Source organism: Rhinopithecus bieti, unplaced genomic scaffold (assembly GCF_001698545.2).
Source record: "Rhinopithecus bieti isolate Rb0 unplaced genomic scaffold, ASM169854v2 scaffold_39586, whole genome shotgun sequence".
Classification (NCBI taxonomy): Eukaryota; Metazoa; Chordata; class Mammalia; order Primates; family Cercopithecidae; genus Rhinopithecus; species Rhinopithecus bieti.
This window is the reverse complement of record NW_016816842.1, coordinates 2,161,755-2,186,697: the sequence shown is the minus strand read 5'-3', so window position 1 is coordinate 2,186,697 and position 24,943 is coordinate 2,161,755. Positions and strand designations below refer to the sequence as shown.

The 24,943-nt window shown below is 40.4% G+C and overlaps 1 protein-coding gene across 4 annotated transcripts in view; it reads right to left on the bottom strand.

Moving 5' to 3' along the window:
* The window catches only part of HACD2 (3-hydroxyacyl-CoA dehydratase 2), a 95,657-nt gene that overhangs the window by 60,449 nt on the left and 10,265 nt on the right, over window positions 1-24,943 (bottom strand). For 3 of the 4 annotated variants that reach the window (XM_017855333.1, XM_017855331.1, XM_017855332.1), the window contains exon 3: window positions 17,687-17,705. In XM_017855333.1, coding sequence (XP_017710822.1) covers window positions 17,687-17,705 — 19 coding nt within the window. Of the gene's footprint in view, window positions 1-11,221; window positions 11,312-17,686; window positions 17,706-24,943 lie in introns of those variants that run through there. The other variant, XM_017855335.1, reaches the window with a different exon arrangement.

Genomic DNA, 24,943 nt, shown 5'->3' with positions numbered 1-24,943 from the left:
CTGAGTTTTGTATCCTCAGTGCTTTGTCAGTGCCACACCTGCCACCCAGCAGAAACCCAATAAATAATATAGGTCCGGCGCGGTGGCTCACACTTGTAATCCCAGCACTTTGGGAGGCCAAGGTGGGTGGATTACTGGAAGTCAGGAGTTCAAGACCAGCCTGGCCAACATGGTGAATTCCCATCTCTACTAGAAAAAAAATACAAAAATTAGCCAGGCTTGGTGGCGGGTGCCTGTAATCCCAGCTACTCAGGAGGCTGAAGCAGGAGAATCCCTTGAACCTGAGAGGCAGAAGTTGCAGTAAGCCAAGATTGTGCCATTGCATTCCAGCCTGGGCGACAGAGTGAGACTCTGTCTCAAAAAAAGAAAAAAAAGAAAAATTAATAATAAATACTTGTGGGTTTTCTGGAGGGACACTGGGAAATCTATATTAGTAAAAGTTCTGAAATATATAACTTTTGATCTATTTCCGGAAATTTATCCAGAGATTAATCACAGCTGTATAAACATTAAGCTACAAGTATAGTTATAATCTGCACACTTTAAAACCACCAACATATTTAACAAATAGAGCACTGGTTAAAAATCACAATATATCTACATAGCTGAATATGTGAACTCTGAAAATCTATACAGATCAACAATAACAAATACAAGCATACAAACCCCACATCTTCAGCACAATTAACTGACACAGACTACACAGACTCAATACACCTATAAGTAAAAACAATAAACAGCAAATTCCAAGCACAGGTATCTCCTGAGGTCCCACTGCAAATCTTTGTGGAAAGTGAGGAGAATTTGGGAAAATGGCATGGAAGAGAGAAGAACAGAGCAGAAGGCCTAAATCTAAGCCAAAATCATCCCTGAAAGAGACAGTCTACCTTAATTATAAAAACACTGAAAAACATCTTATTTGGAGCACTAACCACAGGGAAGAGAGAGAATCTGTGGGATGCTATGGCATTCTGAAAAAGGCATTGCTTCTCAGGAAGAAATGAGTAAAAAAGAAGGGAGAGGAGGTGCCCTCTAGTGACTGGATGGGGAAAGAGAAAGAGGCAGGAGGAAATTTAGATTCCTGTAACACAAAGGCGAGGTAAAACAATCAGGGGCATGTAATTCCTCCCCCACTGACCTCTTCAAGCAAAAAGCCATCCACTAAAGAGACTATATTTCACTGCATTTAAGGATTACAGAGTTTGCAAACTAGGGATCTTATAAACCAACCCAAACTTCCAATCCTGTCTACAAAAGGAACAGATGCAAGTAGTTTACAACTACACAAAACCATTTTCAGGAGATAATAGAAAAAGAAGATCAAAACATTTCGGCTAATGAAAATGCCCTCCAAAAAAATAATCACAAAGGAAACTTTAACACAATAACCCAAACTGAATTAAATATCCTTAAATAGGCATTTGGGCTATGAAAAAATATATGTTTAATCAATTCAAAAACTGAAAATAGAAGTGGACTAAAAGTGGGCAGAACTGAAAGAAAAACTGATTGAATTCAGTAAAAAAAAGAAAAGATAAAATTATATCTGAAATGAAGACTAAATATCAAAGTGCCCAAAGGAGAACAGATTCAAATAAAAATGTAATAAAGAAAATTGAATAATAAAAGCAAAATAACCATGAGAATGAAAATATGATAAACAAAGACAGATCAGTGATAAAGTAGTTGAAAGGGAAGGAGGCAAAGAAGATCCAACACACATGTTTGGAATCCCTAAATTAAAAGAGAAACAAAACAATGAAACAGAACTAAAATTTAAAACTATAGTCTAATAACACTTTCAGAAACAAAAGAAGGCCCAAATCTACATACTGAAAGGGCCTACTGGGTACCTGGGAAAATCACCCTTTAAAGCTCAATTGAGGCATATCCTAGTAAAACTATTAGACTTTAAAAAGTATGTGTATTTACAGAGAGAGACAGAGAAAGACCTCGGAGTTTTATGATAAAAGACCACATATCTCCAAAGAGTTTTATGATAAAAGACCATATAATCAAGACAATTAGGTTCTCCATCAGACTCCCCAATGGAAACATAAAAACAAGGTGAGAATGGAGCAGTACTTTCAAGAAATTTAAGGGAAGAAAAAGTCAACTAAGGATTTTGTATCTAGCAAATCAGTCCTTTAAATATCAAGGCTACAGAAAACGTCTTAAACATGGATGGACTCAGAGAATACTATGCTCACAGCCCTTCTTGGGACTCTTCTTTTGGGGAGAGGCATTCTGCCATGGGCCCTGGGCATTCCTGCTAATTCCTACTACGTATGCCAAAAAGGCAAGATCCTGACTGTTTTTTTCCCAGGTCATTTCGCAGGCTTGTGTTTTCAAGGAGCAACCTGGAGGCATAAGGTAGTATTGATTCCCAAAGAGCTTTTGTTTACTATAAAAACACTAGATTCCTCAAGTGTTCTAACACAAACCACTGCATATCTAGATATTCATCTAGACACAAATGTGTCATCCCCATGGGACTTGTGGGACATAGAGAACTGATGCAAATGAAGAGGGTGTTCTGGCTATTGTTTCTGCCATGAGTAATATGGCAATATATTGGAATCTGGCCCAACAGTCTCATGTTTTCTGTCAGGATCCATGAAATGCTAACAAGCAAACTTACTAGCTTGTGAGTAAGTTAACATCTCTAATATGTCACAGTTCCTGACACTACTAGAGAATGAGCTTCATCCAACTAAAAAGTGATGAGAAATTTGGGCAAAAGGACAGACAGTGAACAGTTAATATATTTAAACGTGGTCTTAAGACTAAAACGAAGGTTGGGATAGGGCAAAATAATAATATATAAATGTTATATGTTCTGACAAGCTAAAAATAACATAAGTTTAAAATGGGAGAAGGGAAAGAGGAAAGTAGAATAAGTTCACTGTTGTATTGGCAATGGGTGGGAGTTAAAAGACAACCTTTAAAAACTGACAAGCTTCAGAGTAAAAAATTAAATAAGAAAACAGAGGACTAAGGGCATTTAAAAAGATATAAAGACGTTTCAGTAGCTGGACATGGTGGTACACATCTGTAGTCCCAGATGCTTGAGAGGCTGAGGCAGGAGAATCGCTTGAGCCCAGGAGTCCAAGGCTAAAGTGTGATGTGATCACTTCTGTGAATAGCCACTGCACTCCAGCCTGGGCAACACAGCGAGACCCGATCTCTTGAAAAAAAAAAAATAATAAAGAAAGACAATAAAGAAAACACATCAGGTAGGCAAATACAGCAAACATAACAGAGTATGTAGCAATTATAACATAACAGAGTAAGATAAACATATCTGTCACATCAAAAACTATGAATGGGCTTACCTCACCCATTATATGAAAGATTTTCAAACTGGCTCACAAAACAAAACCCAACCCTATGCTAATATTAAAATGATTAATTAAGGGACACAAAATAAAAGAACGTACAAGGGCATATCAGGCAAATAGAAACCAAAAGAAAGTAGGGGGTCACGATCTTGATTCAGATAAAGTAAGATTTAAGACAAAAAAAGCATTAAATCTGACAAAGACTTTTTAAAATGCCAAAGCCACAACTGACAATGAAGAAATAACAGTTATAAATATCTATGCATCAAATAACATAGCAACAACTTTTGCTAAAGCAAATGCTATAGAAGATGCAAGGAAAATTAGAAACACATTAATAATTAGAGATGCTGACAACATTATCATTCTAAGTGCAAGACAGGTCAAGCAGACAAAAAATAAGTAAGGATATAGAAGAACTTAAAAAAAAAAAAAAGACATTGAATTTTTTACCCTGATAGTAAAAATGAAGTAGAAAGTGTACATGCCTTCAAAATTGGTTGGGGAGAAAACTGAGCTGGGAACAATTCTATCTTATTGAGTAAAGAATATGAAGAGGCCGGGCGCGGTGGCTCAAGCCTGTAATCCCAGCACTTTGGGAGGCCGAGACGGGCGGATCACCAGGGCAGGAGATCGAGACCATCCTGGCTAACACGGTGAAACCCCGTCTCTACTAAAAAAATACAAAAAACTAGCCGGGCGAGGTGGTGGGCGCCTGTAGTTCCCAGCTACTCGGGAGGCTGAGGCAGGAGAATGGCATAAACCCGGGAGGCGGAGCTTGCAGTGAGCTAAGATCCGGCCACTGTGCTTCAGCCTGGGCGACAGAGCGAGACTCCATCTCAAAAAAAAAAAAAAAAAAAAAGAATATGAAGAAAGTCATACTGGAAGTCCTAGCCAGTGCAGTTAGACAAGAAAAAGAAATAAAAGGTAAATAAATTGAAAAGGAAGAAATTAATCTTTGTTCAAAGATGACATGATTATCTATATGGAAGACCTCAAAGAATCCACAAACATACACACACAAAATCCTAGAACTAATAAGCAAGTATAGCAAGGTCACAGGATATAAGGTCAATATATGAAAGTCAATTGCCTTTTTCTATACTAACAATGAACCACTAAAATTTCAAAGTTAAAAAATACCATTTATACTAACACCAAATGAAAACACATACAAATCTAACAAAACAGAGAATTGCTATGTGAAAAACTGCAAAACAACGATAAAAGAAATCCAAGATCTAAATAAGTGGAGAAATACTGCATGCCTATGGATTGAAAGATTCATTATTGTTAAGATGTCAATTATTCCCGACTTGCTCTATGGGTTCAACACAATTCCACTCAAAATCCCAGGAAGCTATTTTGTAGATGTTGACAAAAAGATTCCAAAGTTTATATGGAAAGGCAAAAGACCCATACGAAATTGAAAAAAGAAGGAATAAAGTTAGAGGACTTCTACTACCAGATTTTAAGACTTATAATCAAGGTAGCCCTGGTATTGGCAAAATAATAAACACATACAACAATAGAACAGATGGGCCAGACATAGATCCAGCAATAATTGATCTTTTACAATGGCATAAAGACAACTAAATGGAGAAAGAAAAGACTTTTCAACAAAGGGTGCTGAACAACTGGATGACTATATGTTAAAAAAAACCCATAAAACTAGACACAGACCTGACACCTTTCACAAAAATTAACTCAAAATGGATCACAGACTGAGGTGGGAAGATCACCTGAGGCCAGGAGTTTGAAACTGGTGTGGGCAACACAGCAAGACCCCATCTCTATAAAAAATAAATTGAGGCCGGGTGCAGTGGCTCATGCCTGTAATTCCAGCACTTCGGGAGGCCAAGGCAGGCAGATCTATTGATCCCAGGAGTTCAAGACCATCCCCGTGCGACACGGAGAAGTCCCATCTCTACAAAAAGCACAAAAACTAGCCGAGTGTGGTGGTGTGCACCTGTAGTCCCAGCTGCTTGGGAAGCTGAGGTGGGAGGATCACTTGAGCCCTGTGGATCAAAGCTGCAGTGAGCCATGATCATGACATTGCACTCCAGCCTGGGTGACAGAGAGAGACCCTGTCTCTAAATAAATATTTATAAAAATTGATATACAATAGATATGCATATTTTCAGGGTACACGTGATATTTTGATATATTCATGTAATGTGTAAAGATCAAATCAGGGTAATCGAAATATCTACAGTAACAAGTTTTTAGACACAATACCAAAGCACAATCCATGAAAGGGAAATCTGGTTAAGCTGTACACTATTAAAGTTAAAAATCTGTGCTTCCTCAAAGACACTATTAAGAGAATCAAGTAGGCCGGGCACGGTGGCTCAAGCCTATAATCCCAGCACTTTGGGAGGCCGAGACGGGTGGATCACGAGGTCAGGAGATGGAAACCATCCTGGCTAACACGGTGAAACCCCGTCTCTACTAAAAAAAATACAAAAAAACTAGCCGGGCGATGTGGCGGGCGCCTGTAGTCCCAGTTACTCGGGAGGCTGAGGCAGGAGAATGGCGTAAACCCGGGAGGCGGAGCTTGCAGTGAGCTGAGATCCGGCCACTGCACTCCAGCCCGGGCTACAGAGCGAGACTCTGTCTCAAAAAAAAAAAAAAAAAAAAAAAAGAGAATCAAAAGAGAAGCCCCAGAGCAAGATAAAATATTTGCTAAACACCTGTCTGATAAAGAATTTGTATCCAAAATATAGAAAGAATTCTTAAATCTCAACAAGAAAACAATCCAACTGAAAAATGAGAAGACCTGAATAGACACCTTGCCCCAAAAGAGGACAAATGAGCATATGAAAAGATGTGCCATAGCATTTGTCATTAGAGAAATAAAAATTAAAACAACTACCACTACACACCTATTGGAATGTCTGAAGTCCAACAAACCAGCAAACTAGACTTGACTAACATTAAAAATGTCTGCTCTGGCCGGGCACAGTGGCTCATGCCTGTAATCCCAGCACTTTGGGAGGTTGAGGTGGGCAGATCACAAGGTCAGGAGATCGAGACCATCCTGGCTAACACGGTGAAACCCTGTCTCTACTAAAAATTCCAAACAAAATTAGCGGGGCATGATGGCAGGCGCCTGTAGTCCCAGCTACTCAGGAGGCTGAGGCAGGAGAATGGCGTGAACCCGGGAGGCGGAGCTTGCAGTGAGCCGAGATCATGCCACTGCACTCCATCCTGGGTGACACAGCAAGACTATGTATCCAAAAAAAAAAAAAAATTCTGCTCTGCAAAAGATACTGTAAAGAGAATGAAAAGACAAGATTCAGCAAGATTCAGACCAGGAGAAAATATCTGCAAAAGAGAATATCTGACAAAGGACTATTATTCTAAACTTACAAAGACCTTAAAATAGGGTTCCCCAGTCCCTGGGCTGCACAGCAGGAGAGCAGCAGATGAGTGAGCAGCACCACCTGAGCTCCACCTCCTGTCAGATCAGCAGCAGTGTTAAGATTCTCATAGGAGCACGAACCCTATTGCGAACTGTGCATTCAAGGGATCTAGGCTGAGTGCTCCTTATGAGAATCTAATGCCCGATGATCTAAAATGAAACAATTTCATCCCAAAACCACCCCCTCCTCTTACCCCCAGTGCATGGAAAAAATGTCTTCCATGAAACCAGTCCCTGGTGCCAAAGAGGTTGGGGACTGCTGCCTTAAAAGATACTTTACCAGGCTGAGGTGGGAGGATCACTTGAGGCCAAGAGTTCAAGACCAGCCTGAGAAACATAGCAAGATCCCGTCTCTACAAAAAATTTAAAAATTTAGCAGGGTATGGTGGCTCACACCTGTAGTCCCAGTTACTTGGAAGGCTGGGGCAGGAGGATCACTTGAGCCCAGGAGTTCAAGGCTACAGTGAGCTATGATTGTTCCATTGCACTCCAGCCCAGGTGACAGAGTGAGACTGTCTCAAAAAAACAAACAAACAACAACAACAAAACACCTCATCAAAGAAGACCTACAGATGCAAATAAGCGTATTAAAAGATGCTCTATGTCATGTATAATCAATACACCACTACACACCTATTAGAAGGGTCAAAATCCAGAGCACTGACACCACCAAATGCGGCAGAGGATGTAGAGTAAGAAACTCTCATTCACTACTCTTGGGAAAGCAAAACAGTACAGACACTTTGGAAGACTGTTTGGCAGATTCTTACAAAACTAAACATACCCTTAGCATATAATCCAGCAATCATGCTCTTTAGTATTTATCCAAAGGAGTTGAAAACTTGCATCCGCATAAAAACCTGCACACAAATGTTCATAGCAGCTTTATTCATAATTGGGAAAATCTGGTAGCAACCAAGATGTCCTCTGCTAGGAGAATGGGTAAATTGTGGTATATCTAGACAACAGAGTATTATTCAATGCTAAAATGAAATGGGCTATCAAGCCACGAAAAGACATGGAGGAAACTTAAACATGTATTACTAAGTCAAAGAAGTCAGTCTGAAAAGGCTGCATACTGTATGACATTCTGGAAAAGGCAAAACTATGGAGACAGTGAAAAGATAAATGGCTTCCAGGGATTTCGGGGATGAACAGGTAGAGCACAGAAGATTTTTAAGACAGTGAAAACACTCTGTATGACAGTATAATGTTAGATATATGTCACTATAAATTTGTCCAAACCCAACGATTGTACAACACTAAGAGTGAACTATAGGCTTTGGACAATAATGATGTGTCAATGTACATTAATCAATCGTAACAAATGTACTACTCTGGTTGGGGATGTTGATAATGGCGGACTATGCACGTGTGGTGTAAGGGGGCGTATGGGACATGTCTGTACCTTCCTCTCAATTTTGCTGTGAACCTGAAACTGCTCTAAAAAAAACACATTTTTAAAAGTTAATGGAAAGATGTTTACAGTGAATGAAGAGAAAAAAAATCCTCTCCCAAGAAAAGGAAATAGAACTATAAAAATGACATACCACAGTCATACAAATTTTTACAAATATTCCGAAGCTTTCTTGCTCCCTTTTAACACATTGTAACCATGCAACTCCTGCCACAGAAGCATAAATCAAATGATTCCTTGGCTAAAAGATGACTCAAGCTTTCACTTTTTGGTTCAACAGGATTTACTCAACTTGGTAACTACTTGGTGTTTCCAACTTTGCAGGACTAACTTTGCTTTTGAAGCTAAGAATAGATGGAAGGTTGACTTCAGACTAACACAAACCATCGCACCAAAGAACTGCTGAAATATGGCACCCCTTTTCATCAAGCAAATCATACTCATCTTGGATTTAAAGGCATCATATGCTTTACAATTAAGAAATATTTATAAAATAATCTCCCTCAGGGCAATGTTGAAAGCTCCAGCTTTTCCTTACCTCGAATCTTATGGATCAAGTCATCAGACAGTGATAGAAAAACATCCATTTCTGTTTCCTCTGGTTAACTTGCTCATTCCTCAGTTTCAGCTATTGACTCATTACTATCTATTTTTATTAGAAGTCATCCCGAAGCCCGTTCTAAGAGAAAAATCTCCTTACTAATACAAGGGTGCCATCTAGTGGTGACCATAGTAAACGTCTGTTACAGAAAACATGCGTGTGTGCGTCCTCTCTCAATTCTGTATTCTGATGGGACTTTCAAAATTTATCTACAGGGAAAAAAGTAGTAGAACTACTGTACTTGAAATGAATTTCCAAACACTCATACTTCGGCACATTTAAACATCTAGCATATCCTCCTTTTACATCACTCAGATCACTTTTACAACTCAGATCACTGACATTCATTTCTGAAGCAACATCACATTTACAGGTTCACAGAATTTCAGAACGAGCAGCTGTAAGGAATGATAGAGATCGTCATGTATTCAGTCCAACACCCTTGTTTTTCACATGTGAAAACTAGGCCCAGATGGAAGATGCCTGACTTGTCAAACGACTAGTAATGTTTCCAACAGGGTGTGCCCTTGGTTTATTTCTGATGGACTGGACAGCCAGCTAGTATTATCTTATAGGGACGGCACCTTAATGTCTCAGTAATAGGTTTCCATTCAAAAGAAACACTTAGTTGTTCCTGCAGGGACAGCATAGGATAAAATTCCCTGATCTGCGCTCTCTTCGTAGCTTTCCCTTCTAAACTCCAACTAGGCACAGAAATCCTCCGGGATTGTTTTTGCCTCATACTTGGGTGCTGCTCACTGAGTGATTGCACAGTGCGAGGTACCAGGTGGTGTATACCTGGGTAAGTCTTCCACCCTCCCTGCTCAGGCTCTTTAGGCTACAAATGAGCATGCTCTATTTCTCTCTTTCTTTCCTTCATCTCAGTTACATTCACACAGAGCAGGGAACAACTAAAAGAGCTTGGTGTTCCAGGCCAAGGAAACCATATGTACAAAATTATGGAGGTGTGAAAAAGCAGGATTTATTCAGAGAACAGGGCTGAAGTTTTGTGTGTCAGGAGCACAAGATGCAGGTGCATCTTATTCTCTCCTTGTCTGGAGGGGAGCAGGGAACATTTGATCAGAAGGCAACAGAATGAAGCAGAGCCAAGGCAAAGGGAGGCTACTAAGCTGGTCTGGCAACTGATTTGAGAAAGATTAAAGTGAGAAGATGGCCACTTATGGTCTTGACCTTTAGCGCTCCATTGTCAGGATGCTGGAAAACTATTGTATTTGAATAAATGACAAAGGCAGAATTAATTGCAAAAGAGGAGAAGGTTGGTTTCGGCAACCTCCCACCCAGGCCTCCAATCTTCCCAGGCGGCTCTCCAGGGGTGAGCCTCAGAAACCTCTAAGCAGGGGAGACAGGCTTGCTTGCCTGGCTACATCCCTTTCTGTCCCATGCCCCTGCCATCAACACCACTGAATATCCCCTCAGGCAGAAAGCAATATTAAAATCTGAATAAGAAAGGTTTGTTATCCATATTTGTGACAGGGGTCCCGGTAAGAACAAGGCTTAAAGAGAGCCAGTAAGGCACGTGAAGCTGCGCCAGCCCGTAGAAACTAAAGGGGAGTTAGAGCTTTGGATCAGAAATTTTCTTTGGGGATGGTGGTTATTATACTGTACTGTCTGTATTTTAGGTAATTATTCTCTTTTGTCTCTTACAATTTGGTAAAGTTCATTTTTAAAATGTCAGCTAAGTGGAAACAACGCAGTAATGTTTCTGTGCCCAGCCACGCTGCTGAAGGCTGGGCACAGGTGTGAAAGCAGAATTCCAGGTGAGAGAAATCTGGAGGAATTCACCCGTTCCCTCCAAGATGCTCTCCTTCCAGAGTTCTATTCTGTTAAAATTTGGTGGGTTCTGTGTCTGGTTTTAAAAATAAGTGATGGCAGTTCCTTTACAATATTGCATTGTGAATGACTGATAAAAGCTTGGCCCTCTCAAAGTAGCGGGGCAGAGGAGGGAGTGTTACAGTTCAAGGGAGGATTTAGTTAGCTCTAATTAGTGGGCTAGAAAGATTTTTTTGGTAGGAAGTGACATGGGTCTCCCCAGCGGCTGCTCTGCTTCCTACCTGGCAACCTTTGTTACCTAATAAAATCAGTCTGGAGCTATACGCTACCAATGACTATTTAGGTGATTGTGATTTTTTTGGAATTCACTTGAGAATTTTTAATAAAGTGTCTTCTGTTTGAGGGAGGAGTGCAAGTTGGCACACACAGCAAATATCTGAAACCACAAATCCAGGATATCCTAAGTGAAAGGTCTTTTGTCCCTGCCTGTTGATGAAATTAAAGTGCTAATACTAAACTTTAGATATAACTCTCTGGGCCGTGACTGAGCTACAATTTTCTATCAAAATAAAACTTCTAGAGTTATTTATGTTGGTAGCATAATTTCTGACACGAAAGTTTACTAAATGCACAGTGTTATATCTTACCAAGAGTATCTTCAGCTCCACTACCTCCACCTCTAATTCCCATCCATAAAGAGGGGAACCATATTGCAGAATCAGCTGAGAACCATAGCCCCCATGCCTCTTCCACAATCGAATCCTGAAGACAACACAGAAAAGATATAATACTTCCTAATACTTCGTTCAACACAAATCACACCACATGAATAAAAAACCACAACTCTTCTTTGCAGTATTATGGGGGGGGGGGGGAACATATCTCAAGGTGGGTTTTGGTGTCTGTTTATTTTTTGAGATGGGGTCTCACTCTGTCGCCCAGGCTGGAGTGCAGTGGCACGATCTTGGCTCGTTGCAACCTCCGCCTCCCAGGTTCAGGTGATTCTCCCGCCTCAGCCTCCCAAGTAGCTGGGACTATAGGCGCCTGCCACCACATCAGCTAATTTTTGTACTTTTTGTAGAGACGGGGTTTCACCATGTTGGCCAGGCTGGTCTCGAACCCCTGACCTCAGGTGATCCGCCCGCCTCAGCCTCCCAAAGTACTGGGATTACAGGTGTGAGTCACCATGACTGGCCTATTTTTCAAAATTCTCATTTCTAAAAGGAAAAACACTGAATAACTATAAAAGCATTACAAATCTTAGGTTGAGGCCTGCAGCCACAGCATTTGAGAAATCCCATCCTTCTATTATCAATAAAAAACAAACTACTTACTTTGAAAAAGTTGAGGTGTGGAAACTCATTTACAGCTACAAAGGGCTTGACCCCCTCACAGAAATTAGCCCCTCACATGGATTTTAGTTGATTGTTTCTGGAGGCCGTATTTGCCAAGTTGCATTGCCACAACCATGAGCAAGATGCAACTCCAACTCATACTAAGAATGAAGGGCCCTGAAGTGCTCACTTGCAAGGAAATCAAAATTTAAGAAAATTAAGAATATGAAAGAGTTACACTTATATACATCTAAATAGTGAACAGTAGAGGCACAATAATCTTTTAATATTCTATGACATTATGTTGCTTAAGTAATAACAACAGCTACCATCTTATTGGGCAATTTTCCATACAGCCATGTTTCAGACATTGTGCCAAGTGTTCTTCATGCATTCTTCCATTTAATTTTCACAGCAACCTGTGAGGTAGGTATTCTTATCCCTTTTACTGATGAAGAATTAAATGAGCACAAAAATTGAGTTACTTCTTGGAATCACACAGCTAGTGAGTTACCCAAATCTGACTCAGGTCTATACTTTTCATCAACAATATGTAAACTAAAGGTAAACTAAAGATAACTCAAGGCTTTAAAATAAGTTTCTGAAAGACTAAGTTGTTGTAATGAAAACTTTCAGAATGCTACAGAAAATAAACCATCATTCCACAAATAAACTTAAGTGATCTAAGTAAAAATGAAGCACTGCCTTTAGGTTAATGCTAGAAACAGCTTTCTCATTATTGCTCTCTCTAATTCCTTTAAGGAACTGAAATCATTTTGAAATAAGTTTTGGAAATTCCCACTGGAATTTGGTAAGATAATGATCAAATGTTCACCAAACTCCTGCTAGGTACTATGTACTCACTGTTAGGTACTAGGATACAGAGATCAATAAAAAACAGCTCTCGCTCTAAAAAATGTTCAGCGGTACTGGTGGGGTGCAGTGCCAGACCACACATAATACAATGTGGAAGGTATAATACCGAGTGAGGTACAAGGCATTACGGAAAAGTGAGGAAGGGTCCCTCCTCTGGCTGTGGGTGGTAGGGAAGTTTACTGGAAGAGATGCACAGAGCCGGCCAGCTGAAGGGGCTGGGCTGCTCATTCCAGGCAGAGAGCAGAGCCTGGGCACAGTGCAGACAAGCATGGAGTGGGAGGCAGGGAGTGGGCACTGGAAAGACTGGAGAGGTGGGCAGGGCCCAGATCATGAAGAAATTTAAGCCAGCAAAAGGTTTTAAGTAGGCAAATGACATGCTCAGAATGGTACTATAACTAAACTCACAAGAGCAGTGTGGAGCATGGACTTGGAGCCACATACCCATAGGTTCAACTCCTGGGCTAGGGCTTAGTGCTGTGTGACCTTTGGCAAGGCATGATACATTTCTTTTTTAAATTGACACACACACACACACACTTATGCTGTACAACGTGATGTTATGAAATATGAATATACTGTGGAATGACTAAATCAAGCTAATTAACATATGCATCACCTCACACATTTATTTGTGGTAAGAACAATGACAGGAAACCTTCTAAGCCTCAGTCTCAGCTGGAAAATGGGAAATAAATGAGATAATGGATGTAAAGCACTGGAATACAGTAAGTATTTAAGAAATGGTGGCCCTTATTATTATTATTATTATTATTATTATTATTATTATTGCTATAAGCCCAGAAGTTCAGGAAGATACATGGGAATCCAGATGAGACATACTGCGGTCCCAAGTAGGGATGAAGAAACAAGACAACCTGAAGGACATTTAGGAAATTGAACTGACAAAACTTGATGACTGCCTGGCTACAGGAATGCCAGTGAGAGAGGAGGAGACACCATCGACCAGCTCTCTTCTAGGATGAATGACTGAACGGCTGGTGGCTGGCGGCAGCCCTGACAAACAGAATAGGGAGGCAGAACGAGTCTGGGAGTGTGGGTCATGCTGAGGAGGTGCCTGTGTGCACCCAGGAACAGATGTCCAGAAAATCAGTGGACAGGGCTGGTGTTTGGGATGCAGGTGTGGTTTGGAATTGGAAGTCTACATATCTCATGCCATGAGAAGAGATCACCCACAGAGGGTATGTTCAGTCAGAAGGGCAATGAGCTAGGACAGAACTCCAGAAACACTCACGATTAAGGGACAAGGAAAGAAAGAAAAGCACCCAAAGAAAGAAAAGGACCACAGAGGACAAGGTATACCAGGGGGGCTCAGTACAATGAAGGCTGAAGGAGCAGGATCTCCAGGAGGAGTCATCAGCGGTGCCCCATGTAGCTAAGTCCAAGAACTTCCAACAGTGTACTCAGAATCCAGTAGAAATTGTTGCTGACTTGAGACCAGAGGGTGATTTTTTGTAGAACAAGGGGAACAGATGCTCGACTGCAGGGTTCAGGCATCAACGGGCATGAGGAAGTAGAAAGAGTCTACCATAAATCTGGGAAAAGGGATGGAGAACAGTTATATAGTAGTAGAAGGAAAATACAGGGTCAATGGTCAGGTTAAAAGATTTTTAAGACAGAGCGCTCTGAGCATTTTGTGCACTGAGAAGGAAAAGGCAGATAGCACAGGGTGGTGAGGCAGGAGTGAGAGATGCACAGACAGAACAAGGTCCTTGAGGATGTAAGAAGGATCCTGCCGCTGGGCCCCGGGGATGCAGAGCTTAATTAAACAGAATCTGCCCTCGAGGAGCTCAGAGTCCGAGGGGGAAGCAAACCTGCCAACCCTCTGAGCAGAGTGTGATGTGCACACCAGTCCTCAGGATGCACTATACCAGAGGAACTTAGGGGATGCCCATCTGACTGTGGGTTTCCTGGACCTACGTCTGAGTACACTCACCTCTCTACTCCCACTGCCCAACAGCATCTGGTATGCACACATGCTAGACATTCAATAATTTTCTTGGTGTGAATGAAAAAATATACTTGTCAGAAACTGTATTTCCAGGGGTAGAGAAATTTTATAAAGACATAAGGGTATATTTTAAGACAGATAAAGGGATTTGGGTTATTAAAATAAAACTAACATTAACTAAAAATCATAGTACACATGCTCAGTGCTGTACCCTGAATGTCTGTGTGCCTCCGAAACTCCTATGTTGAAACCTAATGCCCAGTGCAATAGTATTAAGTGGTGGGGTCTTCAGGAGGCGATTAGGTTACAAGGGATCTCATGAATGGGGTTAGCGCCCTTATAAAAGGCCCAAGGGAGCTCACTTGCTCCTTTTACCATGCAAGGACACAGTAAGAAGCTACTGTCTACGAGGAACAGGCCCTCACCAGACAGGGAATCTGTCAGCACCACCTTGATCTTGGAATTCCCAGCCCCCAGAACTGTGAAAAATAAATTTTTGTTATTTATAAGCTACCCAATTTGTGATATTTTGTTACAGCAGCCAGAACTGGCTAAGACACTTGGAAAAGATACATCTGAGAGCTTTATACAGAGACAGCTGAAGGTTAAGAGAGTTGAGGAAGAACGAGGCAGGGTTCAGTCATGTGGAGAAGGCCTGAGAGGTTCCAGAACTCTCTCTGGCCAAATACATCCCCCAGTCTGCTAGGTTGTGCTTAAGATTTATTTAACCATTTATGAAAGGATAGAGTTTTTCATTTCAAAATTATAAAGGGCTAAAAAGGAAATGTGTGCAAGACTGCACAAAAGTTAAAACCCATTCATCATAAAATGAAATCAGGCAGGTGTCAGACTGACCTGTCTCCAAATGAGCTCCCCTATTTACCAACTATACGACCTGGGCCAGTCACTAGTCTTCCTGGGAAAGCAGACCACGGGACAGATAAGCCCCCAAGCCGCTTTCAAATCTACCATTCAAAGGTTCCAAAGCAGCATTTCTTAGCCTTTTGGGAATCACAAACTCCTCAGAGAATCTAATTGAAGCTATGCATTCTCTCCCTACCTGTCCCTCCAAATAAACATAGAAATATACATACAAAATTTTGCACATCATTTGAGGGGGTCCCTGAATGCTCTACCCATAATCTCAGGTAAGAAGTGAGAAACCAGCAGAGGTGCAATTCTTTTTTTTTTTTTTTTTTTTTTTATTTTTTTTAAATTTTTTTTATTATACTTTAAGTTCTAGGGTACATGTGCATAACGTGCAGGTTTGTTACATATGTATACTTATGCCATGTTGGTGTGCTGCACCCATCAACTCGTCAGCACCCATCAATTCATCATTTATATCATCCAAACACCGCATGTTCTCACTCATAGGTGGGAACTGAATAATGAGATCACTTGGACTCGGGAAGGGGGACATCACGCAGAGGTGCAATTCTTTTAAGTCTTTTTTTGTTTTTTTTTTTTAAACAGAGACTCATTCTGTTGCCCAGGCTAAAATGCAATGGTGTGATCATGGCTCACTGAAGCCTCAACTTCCTGGGTTCAAGCCATCCTCCCACCTCAGCCTCCTGAGTAGCTGGGACCACAGGCATGTAACACCACACCTGGCTCATTTTTTATTTTTTGTAGAGATGGGGTCTCCCTGTGTTGCCCAGGCTGGTCTCAAACTTCTGGCCTCAAATGATCCTCCTGCCTCAGCCTCCCAAGGTGCTGGTATTACACGCATGAGCCACCACACTCAGCCCAAGGTGCAATTCTTTATAATAAGGTTCTTGGCCAGGGGTGGTGACTCATGCCTATAATCCCAGCACTTTGGGAGGCCAAGGTAGGTGGATCACTTGAGGCCAAGAGTTTAAGACCAGGCTGGCCAACATCGTAAAACCCCATCTCTACTAAAAATACAAAAATTAGCCAGGCATGGTGGTGCACGCCTGTAATCCCAGCTACTTGGGAGGCTGAGCTATGATCGCACCAATGCACTCCAGCCTGGGACCCTGTCCCCAAAACAACAACAAAAAAAGAAGGTAATGGAGCCAGATACCACAGTGACCTCTGCTAGACCCACAGTGGACAGTTTGGTGTTCTCTACCTGTGTGCCCATCTGAACTGTAAGTTTCCCTAAATATAGCAACTACCTACTTTAGTTGTAGATTAAATTGATGGGCCATAACGGTGTAGATTTGCAGTTCTCAAATTTTCAGACCTTCAGTGCTTCTGAATAAGTATTAACTTCAAATCCTCCCTTTGACAGACGTACCTGGAGTGCACAGCAATCACTATGGGCTTGCTCTATGGGATCTATCAACTTTTCAAAACTGGTTTTTATTCAATTAGAAGGGTCTAGCCACCCCAAACTAGATGTTATGCCTCTATTCCACAGCAAAATTTGATGACTCGCCCCTCCCCACAAAAAGAAAAAGAAAATATACTGTATTCGCTTTTAGTAAAAATCCCCTACATTTGTATAACTCTTTATACTTAGTACTTTTCTAATCCCTCTCACATACATGTAATATTCACCTAGGAGGTAGGCAATACTCCCATTTGAAAGATAAGGAGAGAGAATGATACCATTTAAGTGATCACAGAAAGGACTTTTCAACACAGCCCAGCACCAGAATTCCAGCCACATTTTCATAAACATGCTAATGTTTCTATTACCCTTGCACTGAGAAGGTGGGAGACACCCCTTTTAAATTAACAGAACAAAATAGCCGTGACCTTTAATGAAGTGTTCAGTCGTAACATCTAAATCGTACCTATGATTTCAGAAACTGAAAGCCACTCTAATTTTAGCAATTCCATATATGATGACTAAATCATTTCGTTTTTTCAATATTCAATAGAAATCAATCAAGCCTATCATCTATGACTCTTTAAACAAGCAAAATTTACTGTACGTAGTAGGGGGGGAAATCCATACTTACCTATAGCACAATGTAAAATCTAGAAGAAAAAAGGGGAAAAAAAGAGGAGAATTAGTAAGAATCAATAGTATTAAAGTTTTATTTAGTATAAACTGATGTTTCAGTAAGAATAGAGCAGCATCTGCCAGCAGTATTAAATATGAAAACGAACATTCCATTTTAAACTTGGTTACAGGCTATTTAACAAAATGTAAATTCTTGCTCAGTTTTGTTTGTTTGTTCATTTTAGTTTGTGCATCTTTGAAGGATTTTCTGAGGAAGATTTGCTCTTCCCACTCAGTGGTTTATCAGACACCAAGGGCTCTTTTAAAATGCACAAACTTGTAAGAGCAATAAGTGTACAGCATCTCCATGTTCCATACGCTATAGAACAGAACGGCCACAGACTCTGGAACACGGGGTAAGAAGAGCCTTTGTTGGCTCTCCTTGCCTTGCAGGCCCTTCAATGCAGACATTCATTCTACTAAGTTCCACCCTCAACTCCCATCTTGCCTCATTCAATGACCTCACTGCAGAGGGACTCCGTGGTCCAATCCAATCCTGTCTCCTGGGGATCTGGGCCCTACATGCCAAGCTGCTTCTGGACAGCTCCATCAGGGAGTCACAGCAGAGACTCAAATACAGCCTCAGTGGGAAGCACACGCTTTTCTTCCATCACGCCTATTATGCCTCTTGATAACCAACCTCCCGGTCTTTGGGGTTCAACAGTCCTTCCTTCCCCTCATCCTCAAGTACAACTAGTTTCTAAGTCCTGCTGATGATTCTGGGGTCTGTCTTCTCCATTTTTATTTCCAGTGCCTTGAGTCAGACTGCCATCTCCACTCCATCTCAATGGCCATCGAACTGGCAAATTAGGTCCTTCTAAATCCCCTTCCAACTCATCCTTTATATAGCAGTGTTTTAACTCTGGTGGTGGTGGTGGTGGCAAAAAAGTAATTTGAAGCCACTTATAAAATTGATTTAATGACCAAACCTTTTCTAGATGATATAACCTAACAGCTATTGTAGGGCATTTCAGAATTTTTACATTTCTCTAGCAGTCTTTATATTGTTTGATCCTAATAATTACCTGGCAGATAGGCAGGACAGAAAATCTTTACTTGCAGACAAGAAAACCAAGGCTCAGAGAAGCCACACAACTTGCCCAGGGCAGTAAATGACGGTCAGGACCAAGAACTTAGGTTTTATTTCTATTGTACCACATTATTTCATTGTGCATTAGTTGTGAGATCTACAGAGTCAGAACTTGACAAGACTTAGCTTATCTAAAACATGCCTGAGCCTGATAAGACTCTGTGCTCAAAAACTATTTCACTCAATTTTGGGGGGAGGGAAGTGGGGAGATTGGATTAAAAAACCAAACCAAGCTGCACAATGTTGCTGGTAACTGCCAAGAGAACAAAATAATTACCACATTGCAAATCTTACAGTCTTTTTCAATAGAAAACACTGTTAAGTAAATACTAAAGTATAAATATGATAAGCTACACCTCCTGCTGCAAAGTTGAGGAAAACTAAAAGATCTAGATCAAAATAAGGAATGAAAAACATTCTTTGAAACAAGAAGACAGATGACAGTGCCTAGACAGAAAACCTGCTCTTTTATTTTGGACACAGGATCTTGTTCTATCACCCAGGCAGAGTGCAGTGGTTCACTTACAGCTCCCTGCAACCTCAACTTCCTCGGACTCAAGCAATCCTCCCACCTCAGCCTCCTGAGTAGCTGGGACTACAGGCAATTGCCACCACGCCTGGCTAATTTTTGTATTTTTTGTATAGACAGGCTTTTGCCATGTTGCCCAGGGTGGTCTTGAACTCCTGGGCTCAAGTGATCCACCAGCCGTGGCCTCCCAAAGTGCTGGGATTACAGGCATGAGCCACTGCACCCGGCCCAGAAAATCTGGTCTATCCATGTATGCAGCAAGACGCCCAGACTGGCCGGGCATGATGGCTCACGCCTACAATCCCAGCACTTTGGTAGGCCGAGTGGGGCGGATGACCTGAGGTCAGGAGTTTGAGACCAGCCTGGCCAACATGGTGAAACCCCATCTTTACTAAAAATACAAAAAATTAGCTGGGCATAGTGGCACACGTCTGTAGTCTCAGCTGTTCGGGAGGCTGAGGCAGGAGAATCGCTTGAACCCAGGAGACAAAGGTTGCAGGGAGCTGAGATCCTGCCACTGCACTCCAGCATGGGTGACAGAGCAAGATTCTGTCTCAAAAAGAAAAAAAAAAAAAAAGACATCCAGGCTGCTGATTAGCAACAGGACACTGCAGGGGAGGACACACAGCAATGAATGGCTAGCACGTCTTCTTTGCATGGCAGAGCAGTAGGTCTCAGTCCTGATGCACTCTCCCCTTTTTAATCACACATATTTTTATAACACCTCCTCTACCATTCTGAAAAGAAATTCATAGATAAAATGACCTACCTATGCAAAATTTTCAAAAGCAAATAAATACAATGTCCCAATTGATATGCAAAGAAGAAATAAAAAGTAATTTATTTTTCAAAATATGTATTTCAACTTGTAAATGGGGACATAATGATGCAGTCACATGTACATAGTAAGTTATGATAAATAAGTTTGGATTTAAAAATAAGAGTAACAGAAACCACTGTGGGCAAGGATAGGAAAATAAAAGGGCAGAGGTAGAGGTACAGACTCATACTTGGAAAAAAGAGTATTTAGATAACAATAGAAATAAAGAAGTAACCTTACACAAAGTTGGAATAATATGCTAAAGTAAGTAAAAGTCAAAGTAGAGAAATTGAAGGAGTACAATACTATTTCAAATCAGCTAGGTCTTATTTATTTATAAAGTGTCAAAATAATCTAAATAATCTCCTAGGTTATGTCATGGGATAGGGTCGGAAGACAGTATCACAGAAAATCCATCCTTCTGCCTTGAAATCCTATTGAGATATATAATCAGTGTACAGTCTGTAAAAAGACCTTGAAAATATATTCTTTAAATGCTGCAATAAGGAACAGAAGAGGAATTAGATGTAAACAAACTGTAATGCAAGAGGCAATAAAGCCGTTGTGTAACAGAGGATACTTTTAGGACAAAACAGAAGACAAGCTATCCCAAAATAAAATTTACATTTCACAACCTAGATTTCATACCATTACACACACACACAGGCAATAATATGAAATATTAGTCTATATTAAAGAAATCCAATGAAATCCCTGCATTTCATGTGTCTCTAATAAGTTAATAATTGAAGTCTAAACAGGAATCTCAAAACTGATTTTCAATGATTTTCACTACTGCGCTGAAATCCTTTTCAACTAAATATGCAAACTAGAAATGCTGTAATGCTTACAGAACAGAATGTGCAGAGGGAATAAATTACTTAATTATTTTGAGACAATACCTTCATTTCACTTAAGCTTCTTGCTTCATACCAATGATGGTGGTAGGGTAGCATTCTTAAGGCGATCCCCCACAATTACTGTTCCTTGGCTATTCAATCAAACACTAATCTAGGTACTGCAGTGTAAGGACTTTGCAAGCATAATTAAAGTCTCAAGTCAAGTGATTTGAAGATAGAGATATTATGTGGGTGGACCTGACCAACCAGATGAGCCCTTTAAAAGCACTTTCCTCTGGCTGGTGGCAGAAGGGGAAGTCAAAGATATTCAAAGAACAAGAGGGATTCAGCAAGCCACTCTGGCTTTGAAGCTGCAGGGGGGTCATGTACAAGGCCTGGAGAGCAGCCTCTAGGAGTGAGGAGTGACCTCCTGCTGACAGCTAGCAAGGAAATGCAGACCTCACACCTACAACTAGATTCAGCCAATAACCTGGATGAGCTTGAATGCAGATTCTTCCCCTGGAGCCTCCAGATAAGAAATCATCCAGCCTGGCTGACACCTTGATTTCAATCTTATGAGACCCCCGAGCAAAGAACCCAGTCAAGCCCAGCTTCTGACTTAAGAGAACCGTGAGCTAATCGATGAGTGTTGTTTTCAGCCGCTAGGTTTGTGGTATTTTTGTTATGCAGCAACAAAAAACTAAGACCACAACCTTCTTCTAACTTAATAAGCTTTTTAATTTCTCCTGAAGATTTTTCAGTATTAATATGTACTAAAAAATTGTCCATTTATATTTGTAGAGGGGTTGGCCTGGGGAGATATGCAGAAGCCAAGGAGGATGCAGAACAAATCTCCTTGAAGTTGGACTGTCTCACATATCATAGGACATCTAGCCAGTAGTATCTCCAGTCATTGTGGCAACTGAAATACCCTCACAGTTTTCCAAAATGCACCCTGAAGTGGTGAAGTGAAGTGCTGGCACTGCTTTGTTGAGGTCCACTAAGAATCACTGGACAAGAATAAGCACATTTCATCAAAAAAAATTTTAAGATGACTTGCCATATTCAAAATCTCCCTTGAAAATACATGTTGGACCAGCCACAGTGGCTCATGCCTGTAATCTCAACACTTTAGGAGGCCAAAGCAGGAGGATCACTTGAGGTCAGGAGTTCAAGATCAGCCTGTGCAACATAGTGAGACCCCATCTCTACAAAAAATATTTAAAACTAGCTGTGCATGGTGGCATGTGCCTGTAGTCCTAGCTATTTGGAAGGCTGAGGCAGGAGGATCACTTCAGCCCAAGAGGTTGAGGCTGCAATGAGCTACAATCATGCCACTACACTCCATCCTGGGCAACGGAGCAAGACCCTGTCTCAAAAAAAGAAAAGAAAACATGCACCATAAACTCCTCTCTCCTCTTGCGTCCTTTCCATTTCCATTGGCAATAAACTGATTTTAGTTTTAAATTTTAACCTCAATGTCAAAATGCCATTTGCACAATAGGTTACTTGGAAACATCTTTTCAAAGTTTCTAAAATTTGAACTAGGGGAATTATTTTTGTAGGTTACCAACAATTCTGTTCAATTTCATTTTTAATCCAAGGTAAAACAATAACAACAAAGCCCCAAAAAGTTTAACAAGTCTCAAAAGGAATAGAAACCCAAGCAGCTTTCAAGACCTCAGCTGCAGTCCACAGACTTAATGTGATTCAGCTACAGTGATTCCCCATCTCTGTCTTTCAATTCAAAATTCCAAATTCTTGGGAGGAAAAAAAAAAACCTGACTAGCCCACTTTGGGTCAGTAATGCACCCCTGGATCAGCCAGCTATGGCCTAAGATGCAGAGTCAGGGAATAGAGATGTAGCTGCTAAGGGTCCAGCCTTGAGAACCAGACAAATTCCAGAGAGGGCACGCTGAGCTGGGCAGCTCCACAGACATGTCCACTACACTCGTTTTATTTACTGCGCAGAAGTCCATAACCAATTTGAGTTACATTTACCTGTATTTGATTTGTTTTAGGAATTATCGTATTCTACACATACATGATTTCATTCTTGCTTAAAACTTAACAATAATAATAATATAGAGTCTTCAAGGATAGACACCAAAATGTTAATAGTGGTTATCTTTAGATTATGACTGCTATGCATTTTCTTCTGCATCTGAGTTTTTTCTACAATGAATATACAGTACTTATTACTGGCGGAAAACTCACCTTTAGCCTCTCTTCTGGTTTCTATGAGGATGGATTTCCACCACATAGTACTGGTCTCCTTTAATTACTTTACCTCTGGAAAGGATGACTCATTTGAGGGTAAATTTGGGAAGAATAAATGGGGTGTGCTCAATTCAGCTCCACCCGAGAGGTTCCATAGAGAACTTAAGTTCTCATGGTTTCTTCTAAGACAGCCTGTCTGCTGCTGCTCAGGACAGGGTGAGTGGTGAGTCTAATTGTCGAGTTCAGTTAGCAAAGCCATTTGACTGGCACACTAAAGCATGTCCTCAGCCTTTATCACTAATAAAGGTGATTTTTAGGATCCTTATGTAACTCCTTTGAGTTATTGCTCAATGTTCAGAACATAAATAAGCAAAGGGGTGTTGGTTATTCACTGGGCTCCCTCAGACTCCAAACATGTTTTCAAAATCCTTTTACATCCAATTTTGAGGAAATAGGTAAAAGATTCCTCAATTACCATTATTTTTCCTTTGTCACTTAATTTCACTTTTCTGGCTATCTCCAGCCCTGTAATTTACTAATTCATTATGTGCTTAATTTTCATATTCTGATAGTGAAATGTTGAAGTCTCACAGAACTTAAAAGTGGGGAAAAATGTAAGGTCATCTAATCCAGTGTATTCACTGCACATAATGAATTGAGGGCGAGAGAGGTTAAGATCAAGGTCACAGGGCTAATTAATGGCAAAACCAAGTCTTCATACCCGAATTTCTTGTCTCTAGTGTTTTTACATATACTGTGACATCTCTTAAGAACAATTCTATTTCTTAACTTCTATAGCATTTCTGCCAGCTTTTTACATATTTTGTTTCTCTGTTCAGATAATCATTCATTCATCATATGATTTCACCAACATGTGTCTCCCATGTTCTTGCTACTGACAAATTGTGAACTAAGGTTCTTTTCAGCTTCTGCTCTGAAATCAACCTTATCTTATGCTGTAACTGGGTAGTCCTGCTTTTCTTGACACTCGGTCATGGCAAGCTGGTTTGTCCCTTAGTAAACTTAAAAGTCAGCCTCATAAGCAACAGATTGTTAGACTTTAGTTTTTAACCAGTAACCATCATTTCATCTTTTTATCTTGATAAATTTAATCAGTCCATGTGCATAAACATAAAAAATGATGCATGTTTGCTATACTCTATTATGCTATAGGTTTATTATTATTCTCCTGTCATTAAAAAAATTAACAGGATTTGTAGATGTAAAACTCTATTTCTCCTAAAATCGAAAATAAACTAAGCTGCTTATTGTTTTCCTTTTCAAAAAACTTCAAAATCTTATTTTCCTCATTCATCTTGTTTTCAATTACATATAATATAGAATTTTATTTTTAAAAATTATACGTTTCATGTAAGTGATAAATAAATACATACTGAAGTATATTAAAAGTGGTAATCTTTTACTCCCCCCCGCCCCAAAATACCATGCCCCTCCAGAGGTAAGCTCTAAGTAACAGTTTGATATATACTCTTCCATGCCTTTTTCAGTATCTGCAATTGTGCTTTTATCCCCTATTGATTTTCCTAATCTGAAAACATCAGCATATAACTATTCTTGTTATTATCGATTTAAAAATCTATAAACTCTGGAGTGATACAAAATGTACATTGTTATGTTTGTCCTCCTTCCCACTTCATTCTATCCTGGTAAAATCTGAAATATCTTATGGGATTCCACGTGATCACACTGCAATC